General features: G+C 37.8%; 2 protein-coding genes across 14 annotated transcripts in view; both read left to right on the top strand.

The window, feature by feature from the left end:
* ctbp2a (C-terminal binding protein 2a) overlaps positions 1-12,128 on the top strand; it is a 48,587-nt gene extending 36,459 nt beyond the window's left edge. For 8 of the 13 annotated variants that reach the window (XM_082142760.1, XM_082142770.1, XM_082142769.1 and 5 more), the window contains 8 exons: positions 896-1,050; positions 3,180-3,324; positions 4,212-4,418; positions 5,176-5,390; positions 5,509-5,639; positions 6,602-6,729; positions 7,102-7,216; positions 10,594-12,128. In XM_082142760.1, coding sequence (XP_081998886.1) covers positions 896-1,050; positions 3,180-3,324; positions 4,212-4,418; positions 5,176-5,390; positions 5,509-5,639; positions 6,602-6,729; positions 7,102-7,216; positions 10,594-10,774 — 1,277 coding nt within the window. In that variant the 3' untranslated portion in view covers positions 10,775-12,128. Of the gene's footprint in view, positions 1-895; positions 1,051-3,179; positions 3,325-4,211; positions 4,419-5,175; positions 5,391-5,508; positions 5,640-6,601; positions 6,730-7,101; positions 7,217-8,256; positions 8,606-8,687; positions 8,762-10,593 lie in introns of those variants that run through there. The other 5 variants (XM_082142761.1, XM_082142763.1, XM_082142762.1 and 2 more) reach the window with 4 other exon arrangements.
* A 1,434-nt stretch (positions 12,129-13,562) lies between these two features.
* On the top strand, positions 13,563-18,704 carry krtcap3 (keratinocyte associated protein 3). The gene is made up of 6 exons (XM_082142782.1): positions 13,563-13,700; positions 14,335-14,519; positions 16,169-16,228; positions 16,810-16,998; positions 17,345-17,479; positions 18,263-18,704. The coding sequence occupies exons 1-6, from the start codon at positions 13,688-13,690 to the stop codon at positions 18,356-18,358; spliced, it is 678 nt and encodes a 225-aa protein (XP_081998908.1). The 5' UTR covers positions 13,563-13,687; the 3' UTR covers positions 18,359-18,704.
* The last annotated feature ends 289 nt before the right edge of the window (positions 18,705-18,993 follow it).

Raw genomic sequence — 18,993 nt, forward strand, 5'->3', positions numbered from 1 at the left:
GAAGAGAGAAAGTCAAATGGGTTTTGAAACAACATGAGGGGTATGTAAAATATTTCCATATTTTTTTGGGTGAACGATCCCTGCTGGGAGAAAACTGCAAAGACAGAGAAATTGTGATGGCAATTCAAATAAAAAGCCTCACATCTCTGAAATCGACGTTTTGTCGGGATCTTTTGTGCACTATGATCAGAGTAAATGTGGAGAATGGCTGAAGGGTAGGGCTGAGATTTTCCCCTCCTGCTTTCTGATTGGATAATTCCCCATTCTGGCCTCTGATTGGATAATGGCCGTGTACTGCTGTGCTGCTCAGACTCTGTTTGTTTAAAAATCACTGAGTTTAAGTTTGCCTTCACTGTTCATGTCCAAAAAAGCTTTTAGAGCAGGCTGTCTGAGCTCTGAAATTGTTTATGGGTTGGAAAATGAACAGTCGGCACGGTTTCATGAACATTGATTGGTCGAGCACCTACATGAAGGGGTGTGTGTGTGTGTGTGTGAGAGCCCCATCAGTCTGTCCTTCCCCCTCTGATTTCTCCCGCTCTGATGTAGTGATGATGGCTCCACCATGTCATTTGTGTTTCTGTTTGATGTGTCCACTGCTTATTTAAAGCGTGCCAAACCCCTGATCTCCGTTTCCCTCGGAGAGACCCAGCGCTGCCTTAACATCTCCCACACAATTATTTTTTAATAATACCATGGTAAATAATTCTCATTTGAAGTCCTTTTTTAAATAGATGGTGGTGAGTGAAAAGAGAGAAACAAGAGAACAAGATGTTTCCCCCAAAGGCTATTAAATGAAATGTATTCATAACTCTGCCCAAATGCTGCAATCTCCATGACAACAAGACACATGGCGGGAGGGTGACTGGGAAGTTGACGTTCCTCTCTGTGTTTGCAGGTATAAGGCCTCAGATCATGAACGGCCCGATGCACCCTCGGCCGCTGGTCGCTCTGCTGGACGGGAGGGACTGTACCGTAGAGATGCCCATCCTGAAGGATTTGGCCACAGTGGCGTTCTGTGATGCGCAGTCAACGCAGGAGATCCATGAGAAGGTCTGTTTGCTCCATTTCCTTCCAACCTTCCTTTCTTTCTTCCAATCTTCCTTCCTTCCTTCCCTCCATCCCTCCTTTCAACCAACCTACCTTCCTTCCTTCCCTCCTTTTAACCTTCCTCCCTTCCCTCCTTTTAACCTTCCTTCCTTCCTTCCCTCCTTTTAACCTTCCTTCCTTCCCTATTTTTCCTTCCTTTTAACCTTCCTTCCTTCCCTATTTTTCCTTCCTTCCTTCCTTCCTTCCTTCCTTCCTTCCTTCCTTCCTTCCTTCCTTCCTTCCTTCCTTCCTTCCTTCCTTCCTTCCTTCCTTCCTTCCTTCCTTCCTTCCTTCCTTCCTTCCCTATTCTTCCTTCCTTCCTTCCTTCTTTCCTTCCCTATTCTTCCTTCCTTCCTTCCTTCATTCCTTCCCTTTTCTTCCTTCCTTCCTTCATTCCCTATTCTTCCTTTCTTCCTTCCTTCCTTCATTCCCTATTCTTCCTTTCTTCCTTCCTTCCCTATTCTTCCTTCCTTCCTTCCTTCCTTCCTTCCTTCCTTCCTTCCTTCCTTCCTTCCTTCCTTCCTTCCTTCCTTCCTTCCTTCCTTCCTTCCTTCCTTCCTCCTTTCAACCAACCTTGCTTCCTTCCCTATTTTTCTTCCTTCCTTCCAACCTTCCTTCCTTCCCTCATTTTAACCTTCCGTTCTTCCTTCCCTATTTTCCTTCCTTCCTTCCTTCCCTATTTTTCCTTCCTTCCTTCCTTCCCTCCTTTCATCCAACCTTCCTTCCTTCCCTCCTTTTAACCTTCCATTCTTCCTTCCCTATTTTTCTTCTTTCCTTCCAACCTTCCTTCCTTCCCTCATTTTAACCTTCCGTTCTTCCTTCCCTATTTTCCTTCCTTCCTTCCCTATTTTTCCTTCCTTCCTTCCTTCCTTCCTTCCTTCCTTCCTTCCTTCCGAGGAACCAGATAATTTCAACCAAACGGTTGAAATTTTTTCACAATTTTTTTTCATTATGATATTTAATAATTGTCCTTTGTGCTTAAATATAACAATAAATATAAATTTTATCTTTAATTTAACTTAAAAATTGTATATGAAAAATGAATAATTATGAGTGATGACACAAGCAACTTGTTTTGAATTGGTTCACTGAAAAAGTGCTGCTTTTCAGCAGGTAGTCTACATCTAAATCAGACAATAAATACGTAACAAATATATAACATGTTTTATTGCATTGTTTTCACTGACTGCACAAGCTATTAAATCAGTTTAAATCAGTCAACAAATTACTTAGTGAATCTATTACTGACTCACTCACTGACTGGATGTTTATATGACAATGTGCTGTCAAAGATTTTGTTGTAATAAATTGTTTGCTTGTTTTTTATGAAAAGAACATTCAAATATTTTCATAAAATAGATTTGTTTAGTATGTACAATATGCATGCATTGTAAACCAAAGCAGAATTCTGCCGGAAACACTAGTTCATTTAAAAACACACTGGCTGTGATTCATTTTATAGTGACCCAATTATCAGACCCAGTTACGAAGGTGTAGAATTTCATTGCACTGAATTGAATTACCCTGTTAAGTTTAATATTATGTTTTATAGGGGCAGTCGTGGCCTAATGGTTAGAGTCAGACTGGTAACCCGAAGGTCACAGGTTCGATTCTCAATCCCGGCAGGAAATGACTGAGGTGCCCTTGAGCAAGGCACCTTACCCCAAATCACTCCCCGGGCGCCACAGCAAAATGGCTGCCCATTGCTCCGGGTGTGTGTGTCCATGGCTTGCAGTGTGTGTGTGTGTGTTCACTGCTCCTAATGTGTATGCACTAACTTGGATCGGTTAAATGCAGAGTACAAAATCAGAGTATGGGTTACCATACGTGGCCGTCACGTCTCTTCACTTTTTGCTATTTGATTCAGATTGTGGTTTTGTAAAAAGTAAAAAACAAATAATTATCAAACTTGGAGGAAATCCATTAAATGACATGTACACGAACATGGCAAACTCATCATGAGGAATGCATTACACCCACATACTCCTCCCAGGCCCAGGATGCTACAAAGAAATGATTTATGTGTGCTTAATAAACATCCCCCAGTTTTGTGCCCTGATGTTTATAGTGTGGTATAAATGTGTCTGTGGCAGGTGTTGAACGAGGCGGTGGGGGCGATGATGTACCACACCATTACTCTGACCAGAGAAGATCTGGAGAAATTTAAAGCCCTCCGAATCATAATCCGCATCGGTAGTGGATATGACAACATCGACATTAAAGCGGCTGGAGAGATGGGTAAGAGCATCGGGTGACAAATGCTAAGACATGTTTCCTGCTCACGACTTTTGGTCTTAATAGAGACATTTGTTGAATAAGAAGTTGAGACCTGACATACAAATGTAAATTTGCCCCATTATTATTATTTTATCTAGATAATGAGAATAATAAGAATAAAAACCCTATCTAAAAATCACATGCACCATGTGACAACAGTGTCTTTGTGTTGCTTCAACAGCTTGCTGGACAATAATATACACCTGAGAAACTTAAAACATTGATAATATTGTGAAAAGCTAGAGCAAATGAAATGTAGAATGTATAAAGATGTTGAGTTTATATAGTGTGATACTTGGCATCACAGAGAACACACTTCTGACATCGAATACTGCTCAGCTGAGAATCTAGGTTCAATCTTTGTTCAGAAAAACAAAGTACTCTGCATGTAGTGAGGAAAAGTTGGAAGCTTGAAAGTTTGAGAAGTCTTTCAGAGACCGAAGAAGGTAGAGGAGGACTAATTGTTCCTCTGGGACAGACAGTTTATATGGTTAGAGTTAAAGAAAGAATGTATTCTGGCTGGATAATGATCTCCATTTCTCCTATTAAAGGGGTGGTATAATACCCCTTTCACAAGATGTTAAATAAGTCTCTGATGTCCCCAGAGTGTGTATGTGAAGTTTTAGCTCAAAATACCCCACAGATATTTTTATATAGCATGTTAAAATTGTTGTGCGTAAAATTGTCACGCACCGTTTTTGTGTCTGTCCCTTTAAATGCAAATGAGCTGCTGCTCCCAGCACAGAGGGCAGAGCTTGAACAGTTTTTCAGCAGTAAATTTTAGGGTTAGTGATATGTAAATATCAATCTTTCTATGAATCAGACTGAGCATTTGTGCATGTCTGCAGGTATTGCAGTGTGTAATATCCCATCAGCCGCTGTGGAGGAGACGGCAGACTCGACGCTTTGCCACATCCTGAACCTGTACAGGAGGAACACGTGGCTGTACCAGGCCATGCGGGAGGGCACACGGGTCCAGAGCGTGGAGCAGATCCGAGAGGTGGCGTCAGGGGCCGCCCGCATCAGAGGGGAAACACTCGGACTTATTGGCTTTGGTGAGAAACAGAAACAGAGAAACAAGTCATCAACAAACATAAGAACATTACACAATTGTGTTAAGCATTACATAATATAATAATGCTTGTTAATGCCATTCATAAAAGTTATAAAATTAAGTTATTGTTAAAAAAAAAAAACATTTCATTTACATTAGTTGTTTGTTCTGTATTATATATTGAAATACAAATTTGAGATAAAAATGCATATATATATATGCTTTTAATCCAAAGCAACCTATATGTATGAACTATTTAACATTTTACATACATTTTCAGTCATCATAAATTGAAGTATGAGAATTATGTAGTGTTTGAAACATGAAGTGACAATTGTTATGAAGTACAATTTTAGTATTGAAATTCTAATGTAAGCACAATCGAACCTTAACCCTTATAAGACTAAATTCAAGCATTTAACTAAAAATATAATGTAATAATAAATTTTATAAATAATATAATTTAAAGTGACTGCAGACTTTTTACTGGTAGTGTACATGAAAATATTATATTTACATATAAAAAATCACAGGAACCTTAAAGGAATGATTCAAATGAATTATGTCATCTATTCACTGTATTGTCATCCATGTATAATTGTTGTTTTCATATAACTCAAGTCAGTGGTGAAATTAGTTAAGCTCCGAGAAGGACAAACAAGCACTATAGTTGTCATACAAGTTATACAAACAATCCTAAAGTAATTTCTGCTGGATGGGTTTGTGTGTCTATATATTGATGTATATTTGTGTTATAGGCCGATCAGGACAGGCAGTGGCTGTTCGAGCAAAAGTGTTTGGCTTCAATGTGATCTTTTACGACCCATACTTGCAAGACGGTTTAGAGCGATCGCTGGGCGTTCAGAGAGTTTACACCTTACAGGACCTCCTGTACCAGAGCGACTGTGTGTCTCTCCACTGCAACCTAAACGAACACAATCACCACCTCATTAACGACTTCACCATCAAACAGGTAGACTACACACAAACGGTCCATTAATCGCATGCTGTTATCATGAGCGCCATCTAGTGGCTGTGGCCTGAACATGACTTTGAGGACTTGTGAAATATCATGCATCATGTTTTCGTAGATGCGACAGGGAGCGTTTCTAGTCAACACAGCCCGAGGGGGTCTGGTCGATGAAAAAGCCCTGGCTCAGGCTCTAAAAGAGGGCAGGATACGAGGGGCCGCCCTGGACGTTCACGAATCTGAACCCTTCAGGTAACATTTGTAATGACGTACTAATTAGAACAATCTCCATGTTGCTGTACATCACAATTTGTCTTAAGATAATAGATGTAACTCCAAACATCTCTTCAGCTGTACCTAAATTTGCATACTATTACTTCTATATAATATGCAATATTAGGATTAGTGCATCCCAGATCATAGTGCATTGGTGTGTTATTTCAGATGTACAAACATAGCAAGGACTGCAAAGTTTTCTGCTCTGGCATTTTACTTTTCTTGAACATAATGGAAATTTGTTATGGGAGCACATTTCTTCCCTTGGATTAATTTCTTTCGCTTGTATTATTGTGTTATTCTCATTTGATTATTATCACAATGTATCCGACGTTGAGTAATAATGAATTTTCAAAAGTTTGCATTTGGGAATAATACTATTTAAAAAAATAAAAAGAAACAAACACTTTTATTTAGCAAGGATGCATTACATTTATTTTAAAAAACAAAGATATAACATTATACTTTTTTTATTTTATTATAATTCATAATTTTTTTTTACTGTTTCAAATAAATGCTTTTCTTTTTAACTTTCTATTCATCAAAAAAATGCTGAAAAATCCATTTATCTTTGCGATTGTGCTGCATTCACTCACAAAAATAAATGTTTTATGTATTTACAGTAGGAAATTGACAAAATATCTTTGTGGAACATGATCTTTACTTAATATGCTAATGATTTTTGGCATAAAAGAAAAATCAATAATTCTGAACCATACAATGTATTGTTGGCTATTGTCACAAATATACCCGTGCGACTTGTCACTGGTTTTGTGATCCAGGGTCACATATATTAAAATGAAAACAGTTTTAAATGTAAATACATATTGTATGTACTTTCACATCACCAGCGAAGTACATCCTTTCAATGTGTGGTAAAAGTATGCAAATCAGGATATAGTCTCATTCTGTGTCCCTATGCTATGGTTTTCTCTCAGTTTTACTCAGGGTCCTCTGAAGGATGCGCCCAATCTGATCTGCACCCCTCACACGGCGTGGTACAGTGAGCAGGCCTCACTAGAGATGAGAGAGGCCGCGGCCACTGAGATCCGCAGGGCCATCACTGGTATGAAAGCTCCCATTGACCTCTCTCTTAAAATGTTTTCTGTTCAAAATGTAACCCCTTCTGAGGATGTCATTGTAGAATTGGCATACGAAATTGTGATTATCATAGGGTTGCATGGTTAATGTGATGGTAGGTGAACTGTGAAGGAAAGGGGTCCTGATTTACCTCTCTTTCTCTCACTCCTGTCTATATATATATATATATCACATAACTTTTCAAACTGTTATTTTAGCATTCTTGTGCTGCCTAGCAAGCACTTGTATTTCCTTCAGGGAATGTAAATCTAGTTCTTTATATAAACTCTGTCTCCCTCAAAGGATCCGTTCTGTTGTACATCAGTCATCATGTCTCGGGGTTTGTTCTGTTTTTCAGGTCGTATTCCAGACAGTCTCAGAAACTGCGTCAACAAAGAGTTTTTTGTTACTACGGCGCCGTGGGGGATGATGGAGCAGCAAGTACACCCGGAGCTCAACGGAGGAGCTTACAGGTGAGAAAAGAGATTTTAAACATGCACAGAACCTAACATACATTACCTGTCATATCATACTAACCTTTATTCCATCCACCCTTGAGTTTAACATCTCAAACACCCTTGTTTCTGGGATTGAGAATCGAGAACCGGTTCTCATTTACCAGACCCAAATGATTTTCATTCCATTCAGTTCTATTAATCTTCAGTTCTATTAATCTTCCATATATATATATAACAGTGTGTATTCAAACATTCTTAAAACTATAGATATACTTAGAAGTAAAACTGAACATCTTGAATATATCAAGAATATGAATTAAATTTATTTTTCTTACCACATTGGCAAATGGTTTCCTTCTCGTTTTCAGTATAAATCTAGCATAATTTAGTGATATTTATGAGCTAGTTTCAGAAAAGTTTAATAAATTGTATAATAATAATAAATAGTAATAGTTATATATATATATATATATATATATTATTTGTTAATAATATATATATATTATTTGTTAATAATGGTTCAATAAATGGTTTAATATTTTATATTATTTTTAAAATAAAATATTTTAGTTATAGTATTTACTAAAATATTTTAAAAATAGTATCATAATAAATAGCAATGGTAATAGTAATAATTTAATAAATAATAAATATAATTTGTTCATTAATTATAAATGGTATTAAAAACATCAAAATGTGTAAAAAAAAATAAAGGTGCAGTAAGTGATTTCTGAGAAACGCTGTTGATATTTGAAATCACCGAAATAAACGTGACCCTACCCAAAAAGATCACACCCCTATCTTGATAACTCTGCCCCAAATCCCTCCCCCCTCATGATTGTATACGCCCCTTACTGCTGATTGGCTACAAGTGTGTTTTGGTGCTCGGTCTGATCCACTTTTAACAGCATTTCTGAGAATTTCACTTACAAAAGTACTAAATCCTTAATCAAATCGCTGAGGGACCTATATAGTCAAATAAAATCTGAATCAAAACCAGATTAATTAAATTCCCTCTAATCGCCATCCCTGCTCTTTTCCCCACTCTACTCAAGATCACTCCTTCCTCGCAGTGAGATGAAATACTCAACAAATTCATTCATTCTGATGTATGAGCAGCCAACCAACACAGCGGCTGTGTTCAACAATGCAAACAATCTTCATTAGTTCATCCCTGTGTAGTGAGTGTAATCCCTCCAGATCGCAATATGCAAATAGACTTAAAGGTTACCGCCGTCTGTCCCTGTGGCACACATAAATTAACTTCGCTCTACATCGACAGCATCACCTCTAGCTTTACCCGCTATGACCCCTCTGAACGTTTCCCTCAACTAACACCTCATTGTTATGCATTTAACTCTCCAACCCACACACACACACACACACACACACACACACACACACACACACACACACACACACACACACACACACACACACACACACACAATGTGTGTTGCTCAGTCTGATTGCTTCTCTCGCTCAGCAGAGTGGCCCAACCGCTACCAGCCGTTTCTCCTGGTGGCCTGCAAGACAAAATGTATACCTAAACAATGACAGGTAAATATTCACAGAGTACTGCAACACAGCTGTCGCCAGGTATCAAGATACAGCCCAAATAGCTCTGAAAGACATTGATGAACAAAACAGTGAGGTCTGAAACATCAAGCATATCCTTACTTTGATTTGACAACTTTTGTTTTTACATTTCTCATTCTCATGTGCATTGTGCAATGGAACATGCTATCATGTGATACCTTCCTATTTATTGAAATGTTACATAAAGGCTGAACAGCAGTTTTACTTACTAATTTTACTGATACAGTTGTGTGTGTTTTTTGTGTGTTTTTATTTAAAGAAATTAAATGATCAAAAAAGGGATTTAAGGAAATAAAGGAAAAGAAATAAGAACAGTAAAAGTTACAGGTATATTGTAGTTATGAAGTAATCAGTTTAAACTATTTGCAAATAATATTTTATTTTATTCGTATGTCTCAACGCAAAACGTTTCTCGTCTCGTCACATTCCGTTATGAATAAAGGTTTAGTAGTTTGCTTCACTGGATATTACTGTTGGTCATTTAACATTTCTAGCATAAAACAGTTGTCAAATATTTACATCTATTTACAACTTACTCTTTCGCGGCAAAAACGAATTGTCGCGTTGAACAGTAAAGCCCTGTTATCTTTCATTTGATTGGCCATCTTAAACATTCATAAAGTTCATACATGGCAACAATTAGTTTTTTGGCTGAAAAGTGAATTGGTGAGACTTTACAATAAGGTTAAATTAAATATAATTAAATTAACTAAAATAACATGAATTAACTAACATGAACTAACAATGAGCAACACATTTGTTACGGTATTTGTTCATCTTTATTAATGTTAGTTAATAAAAATCCAACTGTTCACTGTTTGTTCATGTGTTAGTAAATGTTGAAATGAACATTAACAAAAAATAATAAATGCTGTAGAAGTATTGTTCTTTCTCAGTTCATGTTAACTAAAGTAGTTAGTTAAGTCAAGTCACCTTTATTTATATGAAAATAATACAACAAAGTTTGTTTCTAGAAGAAAATTGCGCCATCGTCCACCCTAAGTAAGGCAGATCAATAATATTGTTGAATATTAAATGTCCTCAACTAAGCAAAGGCGACAGTGGCAAGGAACCAAAACTCCATCAGTGACAGAATGGAGAAAAGGCTCAGTCGGGGGCCAGATCTCCTCTGGCCAACAAACGAACAGTGTATGATTATGATTCAGGCAGCATTACAGGTCAGAAGTCAGATTGGATCAGAACATTCAAAATATTTATCCAGTTCCATCTGGCTGGAAGTCGGAGCCATCACGCCGGTATGGAGACGAGTCTGTTTAAGATCAGTGCCGATGGCTGTCGTGTCGATGAGGAGTTCACAGGGCTGATGAGGCTGGCACTTCAGGGATGCGTTGTGGATGGGTCCAGGCGCAGGTCCACCATCTGACCTGGATAAGGCCCGGATCCGGCTGACCTCGGAATAAACAGAAAGACTAACATTAGCGTAGATGCCATTCTTCTTATGATGTAACGAGTACATCCAGTGTTATAGTGTCCCCGGTTCCAGCTGACCTAATCTATGCAGCCTAATGCTAACTAATGTTAACCAATGAAACTTTATTGTAAAGTGTTACCAATTCATTTTAAGCATTTAAGCAGAAGCCTTGAGGTCAAACAATTTTAAGCATGAAAACATTTCAATCATATCACGTGCCTAAACTTTTGACTGCTAGTGTATAAATAACATTTTCAGCCAAAACTAAGCTTTGAGTCTGCAAGCAATTTGTTGTAGTCAAAGAGTGTAGCATTAAACCAATTACCTCACCGTAACTCTATATTCTCTGTCTTTTCTCCAGGTTCCCCCCTGGTGCAGTGGGTGTGTCTCCTGGTGGCATGGGTGGACAAATAGAGGGCATGATGCCTGGCGGGGTGCCCAGCGCCCACCCCCTGCCGCCGGGCACCCAGCCCAGCCTCGCCCCCTCCCCCACCCAGCTCCTCAAACACAACGACCATAGAGAACACCTGGCCAAGTCATAACCACACACCTGACCGCTGACCAACTGCAAATAGTAGAGACTAAGAGACAGTGAACGGGTGAACAAGCAATCAGCTGCCAGCGCCAGCTGCACCAGAGACATGCTTCACGGACGTCTACCACTGTCTTGTTTTCAGTTTGAGTGTTTTTCATTTACTGTTCATTTACGTTTTAACCTAGGAAGTTCGGTGGTTTTGTTTCTGTTGTTTTTGCGAGGGGCGGACATCATTTCCACCTGTTTCAATGCAGGTGGGCGGTGCTTTCTTGTCAGGAGGCGTGGCATTACGCGATGGCCACGCCCTCTTTCCTCGTGCACCAGTTTGAAACATTGACTGATACCCACATGTCATGCACTCCTCTTCTTCCTCCTCACCTTATTCAGGCACGTAACAGAACTCAACGCAGTTATACGTTTCAACATCGTTTCTATCTTTACATCCACGGAATTAGTGCTCGTCTTTGTTTCAGTGTTAAAAGTGCTTGATGATAAAAAATATATATACAGTGTATCTATTAAGAGAACAGAGAGGGAAAGGCTGTTCTTGGGCAAAAATAAAGATGATAGAGAAATTATTAGCAATTTTTTTTGAACATTTAGAGTTTAGCTGACCTCTTGTTTACAGAATTGCACAAATTGAACAAGCACCAGCTCAGAAACCACCCCTCTTTAAGACCCAAGAGCACACTATTTTACTAATATATAAATATATATAAATTAATTTAGATCAAAAATGTTTTTGTTTTTTTTCAGGATTTGTTCGATTCTGTGTCAGGTTTTTAAATGTCAGTTCCCAAAAACGGCAATTTGGATTTGAGTGAACGTCACCGTGAGGAACATTTTGATTTTGTATTTGCTATGAGTTCTGTAAAACTCCAAAAATAGATGGCAGCTCACACAGAAAAGGGACTGGAGTGAAAAACCGCCCCTGTCTCAGGAAGAACATTTACTCCAAAACACACGACAAACCGGTGGTCTAAATACTCGCTCCTTCCCATCAGCCTCTTCGCCTACCCGAGGTATTTTTATAGATCTGACATCCAGTGCGTTTTTTGGTGTTGAATGTATGGCAGTTCAATTAGATTTGTATTGTCTAGTTTAATGTTTTTGTAACCATACTTTCCTGTGATCCTCTCCCTGTTCCTTTTCTTTTGGGTTCTTTATGTGGAAGCGCACTGTTCGGAGCTCATTGTGTTGTTTATATGCAATATCCTGAGGTCCTCGGCCAACTCCAGTCAGGTTGGTTCCAGAACTGTAGGTTTGGTTTTTAGTGTGAGTATTTGTATTTGTTTATTGTACCGAGGTGAACATTTAGCATACAGTACAGTTCAAATAAAGAAAATACCGTTCTGACTTTCTATACTGTGCTCGTGTGTTTGTCTCACTTTACACACGCATTGATGAAGGTCAGACAGGATTGGCAGCATCTGCTGTGCTGTGACCTTCAGATGCCCCTGCGTGATTCTGGAGGCCACGAGGGGTCGCTGTGCCTCTGGGTTGATATGTTGCTTGATGCAGCGATCATATGGAAATACTTGCATGCTTATTTTTGGGAAAGAAATAATAAGAGGGAAACTATACTTTTGCAAAAAAATAAATCAAAGCAAACTTTACATATCACACTAAATTTGATTTGACCCAAAAAAATTACAAATTTTTAAATGTATTTTAAAATATAATAGTTTTATAATATAATATAATTATATTATACAATGAAATTGTGAAGGGCTAGTTTACCTCTTGTTATTTCTTCACCAAAAAAATTAGACCCCACAAACATTAAATATCATTGCATTAGAAACAAAATATCAAAGCCAGTGGCATCTGGCGTCATTATGAATTGTGTTATGATTTTTTTTTTTCTCAACTTTGAACAATAAATCTATTTTATAATTTAAAACTTAATACATTTAATGTTGTGAAATGTTTAGCTTGAAAAAATCATTTTTTATGACAAATGACTTAATCGTGAAAAGTACATTTTAGCAAATTATTTCCTGAGTAAACTGTTTGGTCAGGGTTTCGACGCTTTGATCAATTTAATGCCAGACAATTAAAATATGTGACGTTCTGATATCATCTGACAATAAAATGTTATGTTTTCTGTAAATTTTCTCTTCATTTTCCAATATTCTGATATTAATCTCTATCTCGTTTTGCTTATATGGCGTTGCATTGCTTTCACTTGTTTTCACTCTAATATTTGCGTAGTGCTGATAATGTGGGTGTGTCGCTGGAATATGACAGGACTTTGGACACTGCTATTGTTTTATGCGTCTCAGTAGATCAGCGCTGTCATTGTTTGAATAGTTGGCATGGGCAGACACATGCCAGACAGTGTTTGAGTGCTACAGTGAACCTCGTGAAACTAAATACTGCATATATTTGTATATTCGTGGATCAAGTGGTAATACAATCTGACTGTAACAGTCATAAGAGGTGCATCGAAGAATCCACGTGAACAACATAAGAGAAAAGCTAGAAAATTCCCAGATGGCAGTGTGCAGTGCAGTGCAAAGCAATGCAAAAAAAAAAAAAAAATAGTATATATACAGTATATATAGTATTATATATTGATTAGCCATTTCAAAAGTTTATCAAATGCAGTAATCCAGCAATTTTATTTTTTGATTTGCAAAATTTAATAATTAAAATTAATTGAGTTACAGAGGATTAAAGAGAAAACTAAAAACTAAATTTTAAAAAATCTGACAACTAAATATAGGTCAATAATGTCTGAGGTTTTATTTGTGCTCTTCTTAATTCGCATTGAATGACCTTTGTGTTCTGGCTCCTCCCACTTCCGCTGTACAGGTGAGGCGCGCGTGACGTCGTAGAGCATGAAGGGAGGAACCTGCGTTTTATATCCATGAAGTTTTTCTTTCTAAACTAAGAGCTCAAATACACAGTTACAGATATGTGTGATTTCGGTAAGTGATTCGTTTCTTTCTTTTTTATTGCACGTACGAGAATTATAGTTGATTTATAGTTTAATTGAAGACATAAAAAGAGGGTTTCCAGAGAGGAAAGCCTCCGACAATCAGTTATTTGTTCTCGCCAATTGCGCGTCTGTTGTAATATTTACTTTTTTTTCTCTCGTTTTTTATTCACTGTAGAAAAGAATATTCTTGAAGCTGGATGAACCCTTAGACACATTATTTTATACTAAATCCTGCGAAAGTAGGCCTAAATCAGCGCAGTTTCATATAGTAGTAGACACAAATGTCATTTGTGTCACGCTATAAATGTACACAACTATAAACATTATGAACTATATAAAAAAAATAAGTTAATAATATATATTGCAAAAATATTATATATATATGTGTATATGTATATACACATTTTATTGAAGCAAAATGTATGCTAGTGCATTAGAATATAAAATATCAAAACCAGTATCTTTCCTTTAAATAATAAGCACAAAAGCACTGGTCAACTAGTAAAAAATCATGGCAAAATGTTTACTAAACGTAGCAGTATTTGTGTAGGCTGTCTAATGCAATGACATTTGTAAGTGTGAGTTTTGAGAGCACTGCATGAAAGTACATTATATTAATGTAGACAAGCAGAAGGGTCCTGGGCGGCTGATGAAGAAAGGATTGACGCTCATCGTCATTGGTCATGTTAATTTCATCCTGAGCGCTATTCTTCATGGCAGCGTGTTACGCCACGTATCCAAACCCAGCAATGAGATCTCAACGAAGTATACCATATCAAACATCATCTCCGTCTCCTCAGGACTGCTGGTGAGTGATTACGCCTATGTTTGTTCACTTACGTCCCATCTGTAGCTCCTAAACTCCCAGTGAGTCTGATTCCTGAGAATATTCCCTCAAAAAGGGCATAGTCACATCATGTCACATCTACTGCTTATAATTTGGGTGTGCTGTGGTTTTCTTGTTCACCCAAATGAATATGCTGTTTTTACATATATTTAACACATTAAATTTGTTAGGCTTCCTGAGCAGTTTTAACATTTCTACGTTTTCCCACAGAGCCAGAAAATGAAAGGGTGCTTTCACGCTAGCACTTTTGGTACGCTCACGGGTTCGATTGATGTCGCAGTTCGCTTCGTTTGATGATGTGAACGCTGCTTTCAGAGTGTGTTCACACTTGTAATTCGGTTCTTATGGTCTGGAGTGGACCAAAAAAGAAAATGACACATTTAGTCTTGGTTCGATTAGCATTTACGCTGTCATTTTTTAACACCGAACCTAAAGATACAAAATAAAAAAAGCTGTTTTTATGACACAGCCTATACTTTGCGACGGAACTTGTCAAACATCCAGAACAATGCCTTGTCAGCACATATATGATGAAGCTGAGAACTCGTGAAGAGCTTATAAAATGTGTAAAGGAGTCAAAACAGCGACAGGAATCCCTCCGTTGTCACACACACAAATATAAAGATCTGCTGTGAGACGACGTGGTTCTGATGCTTGTATCAAACTGTGATTGGCAACATCGTGACTATGATGAGAAAAAACAGCTATGCCTGAGCATTCTGTCCTTTTAAGGGTCGCATCTTGTGACATCATGTCCTGTTTTTGGTTCGTTTACATGTCTTTGGCCCATGTTGCGTTCATATTTCAGTGGTTTTGCTGAAACCAAACACCACTTGTTTGGTTTTGCACCAGGGTTCGTATGGCAGCGTTCACACTTATTCAAATGAACCGTACTAAAAGAGCAATCGCACCAGAGTTCGTTTTAATCGAATCGAATTGAACCAAACCTGACAAGTGTGAACACACCCTCAGAAATCAGGTGCGCACATGCGAACCGTACCCGAGTCCGAATAAGAAGGGTGGTCTGGGATACGGTTCATGTCATCTCTGGTACGGTTCGCTGCTGATATGAACGCAATCGTACTAACTCACGGAGGTGAACCGCTACTGATGACGTAGGCTATGATTTGATGAAACTGTGTGTTTGTGTGTGTTCTCTCTTCTTTTCTTGACTAGAAAACACACACTGCAAGCAGAGAATGCATGTCTCAATTCTGCTGGACTCTCACGTTCTTTAGAACATTTGCAGTACTTTCGTGGCAGATAGACGCAAGTGCCATTATGTGCTGACGCTTTAAAAACAAAACCATGTGTTCAAAAATCTGAATATTAAAGTGAGGCGAGCAACTACAGTATGCATTTGGCTGATTTGCCATTTTGTCATTACCATGTAACTGGGGTGAACAGCTGCTGCTTTGATGACGCAAGCCTACCACGGTTAGGACCCAAATCATATAATTAGTGCTGTTGAATCGATTAATCGCGATTAATCGCATCTAACATAAAAAAGCAATCGAACTCTGGTTCGAACCAGGTAATCAAACCAAGTGTGAAAGCACCCTAAAATTCCACTTAAGTCCTCAAACGTTTTAAAATTATGTTTTTCTCAGAGCATCGCAAGTGGAATTGTTGCAATATTGGTGTCGAGGAATATTACATACTCAAAACTAGTAAGTAACCTTTTCTCTGTTTTAGTGTTATATTTCTAAGGCCTTATCGCAATTGTTCTGTATACCACTACAAAAATACTATGTTCTTTCCCTGTATTATTTATAGTCCGCATGAAACAGAAGTTGCGATAAGTCTTAATTGTGACATACAGTACTGTGCAAAGTCTTAGGCACGTTCGTTTTTTCATCCCAATAAAGTGGTTTTAAGCCAGTTATTTATAAATTTTGCTATAATGTGTCAGTGGGAAATATCCGTTTACATTTTCTAACATTCATTTTGCCATTAATTGTAATAATCCAGTGAGATTTTTGTATGCACGAGGATCAGCCGGTATGATCTGATCTCACCATCACTGTAGTTGGTCTGTGTTTTACTGTATAAAAATGTAAACAGCTTTTTTAATGCCAGCAAAAATGACGTCATCAGAGAATAGATGTCACTGCAAGAGGAAGGGGAAGTTATTTTGATTCCGAGGGCAGATAAAAAAAAAAAAAAGAGTGATATTCCATAATAAAGCAAGAATTGTCCATTTTGATTTTATGGTGACATTAACACAGCTCTGTTCTTCTGCTTCCTGCAGCACATCGGTCTGTTAGTGAGTTCCTTTCTGAACACCCTGCTCACGCTGGCATGTTTATTGGGGTTGATTTTGGCTATCAGTCTGACTATTTCAACCGACGGGAGCGGCCTCATGAAAGGATGCAATTCCACCAACAATGCACGTTCTCTGGTTATCGTCGACTGCCCTTTTGATGCCACTCGCATCTATGTGAGTCTTTCCACTGGAAAACCTCTTAAAACTACAGCGAAAATATTATTAGAAATGCATCTGTATATACACATCAGCATATTACAATGATTTCTGAAAGATCATGTGACACTGAAGACTGGAGTAATGATGCTGGAAATTCAGCTTTGCATCACAGGAAGAAATTACATTTTAAAATGTAATAATATATCACAATATTGCTGTTTTACTGTATATTTGAACTAATAAATTAAGCCTTGATGAACAAAGGAGACTTTTTTTCAAAAACATTTATAAAATGTTAATTATTCCAAATGTCTGACATTGAGAATCTTGCATATGAAGACTGAACTTGTTTCTCGTCCAGGACACAACCCTTGCTCTGTGGTTCACCTGTGCTTCGTTTACTGTGCTGGAGGCTGGACTGTCTGTGTGGTGCTTTATTGTGGGTCTCCAATTAAGAGGCATCGGACCCTGTGCTCAAAACTACATCAGAGAGCAGGTACAACTCTGAATATTCATGCAGGCGACTCCGCTGAATTAACCTGCTGTGTGTAAAACCAAAATCATTTTCCTAGGGATTTTCTATGGACTGATTATGGAAATGTTTTTGCAGGGTTCAGAGCTCTTTACATTTATGCATTCAAGGCAGAATATAGCAGGTGGTTTTATTCAAAGCTTCTTACATTGCATTCATTTATACATTTTGTCAGCATTTCAAAGTGCTAGTTTTTAAAAACGATACCGTTATTATCTCCATGTAAACTACAAAAACGTGAATTTGTGAAAACGGAAACATCATGCACGCATGTATTATGTGTTCAGTTTATTTATTTATTTGCAAAGTGACATCGCCAACTACTGGCCTGGCAGCAGAATACAGCATTTTTAGTAATTTTCGCGGATCCGTGTGAACGGAGATCGTTTTAACAACATTGTCATCGTAGAAAAAGCAAAGGAAAAACGTTTTGGTTTATAGTACATAGTTGTCATGGAACCGTACCCTGACTCTTCGAACAAACTGGTTTCAGACTCTTTGAGATGAGGTGATGTGCAATGTTTATTATGCGAAAATGTAACTTTTATTTAGTTATTTATTTATTTTACCTTTGATGCATGTAAATCTATTGTTTGATACCTCCACAACAAAATGAGAAACCTTTAAAATAGCATAATTTGGGCACTTTAATTCTAAAAAGGTCATGTAGAACTGTAATAAAAAAACAGGGATTAAAAAGCTATAATATGAGCTCTTTTTAATCAATGTGATTGTCTTTCATAACAGCTGGAAGAGGAGGCCTTGGCGTCAGGATCAAAGATGGACCAACACCACACAACTCAAGGAGAGCGTCTCATTGCACATCAGTCCGCCAGCGCTTAGAGAGAGGTGGGACATTTACTGTGGTGAAACAGAACATAATGCAAGTTTTCATTCATATGGAGTTACATTCTGCATTAGTATTAATTAATAATGTAAATTGTTCTGTAGATGATTTGAAGCACTGAGGTTGTGAAACAGATTTTATGCCAGTTGAACTCAAGTCAGTTGAGGATGTTTGGTCTGAATGTTTTCAGTCTATTCATATAGATTGTAATTAAACCAAAAACATATTCATTGTCATTTTCTGTAACTGTATACTGTATTACATGTTGTGCAGTTATCGTTTACATGGAAACTAAACGCCCAACTTAATTTAAAAAATGTTTATATGATGTTTATATGATGTGCTGCACACTGGTGGTGGTTTAGGAGAGATCCCCTGATATGATTGTAAAGCGCTTTGGGTGTACAGTAGTACATATGAAAGCGCTATATAAATGCCTCATTCATTCATTCATTCATTCATTCATTCATGTTTTGTTATTGCGCTCCCAATGTCAAATATACCAAATACTGTTTTACTTTACTTTAAAGGAAAGCAACTGCTTTACCATCTAATGTGCCACACAGTGAGCTTTCTATAGCTAGTTGTCATACAAAGTCCAATATGCAGTATAGAGAGTGTGCTAGAGCTC

The sequence above is a fragment of the Leuciscus leuciscus genome (assembly GCF_965113295.1).
Source record: "Leuciscus leuciscus genome assembly, chromosome: 17".
NCBI lineage: Eukaryota > Metazoa > Chordata > Actinopteri > Cypriniformes > Leuciscidae > Leuciscus > Leuciscus leuciscus.

What these genes read in the sequence shown, in the direction of transcription:
- krtcap3 (XM_082142782.1), top strand. An exon ending in ATATTACATACTCAAAACTA is followed by an intron (nt 16,229 to 16,809) that starts GTAAGTAACCTT and finishes TGCTTCCTGCAG; the next exon opens with CACATCGGTCTGTTAGTGAG. An exon ending in TTGATGCCACTCGCATCTAT is followed by an intron (nt 16,999 to 17,344) that starts GTGAGTCTTTCC and finishes TTTCTCGTCCAG; the next exon opens with GACACAACCCTTGCTCTGTG.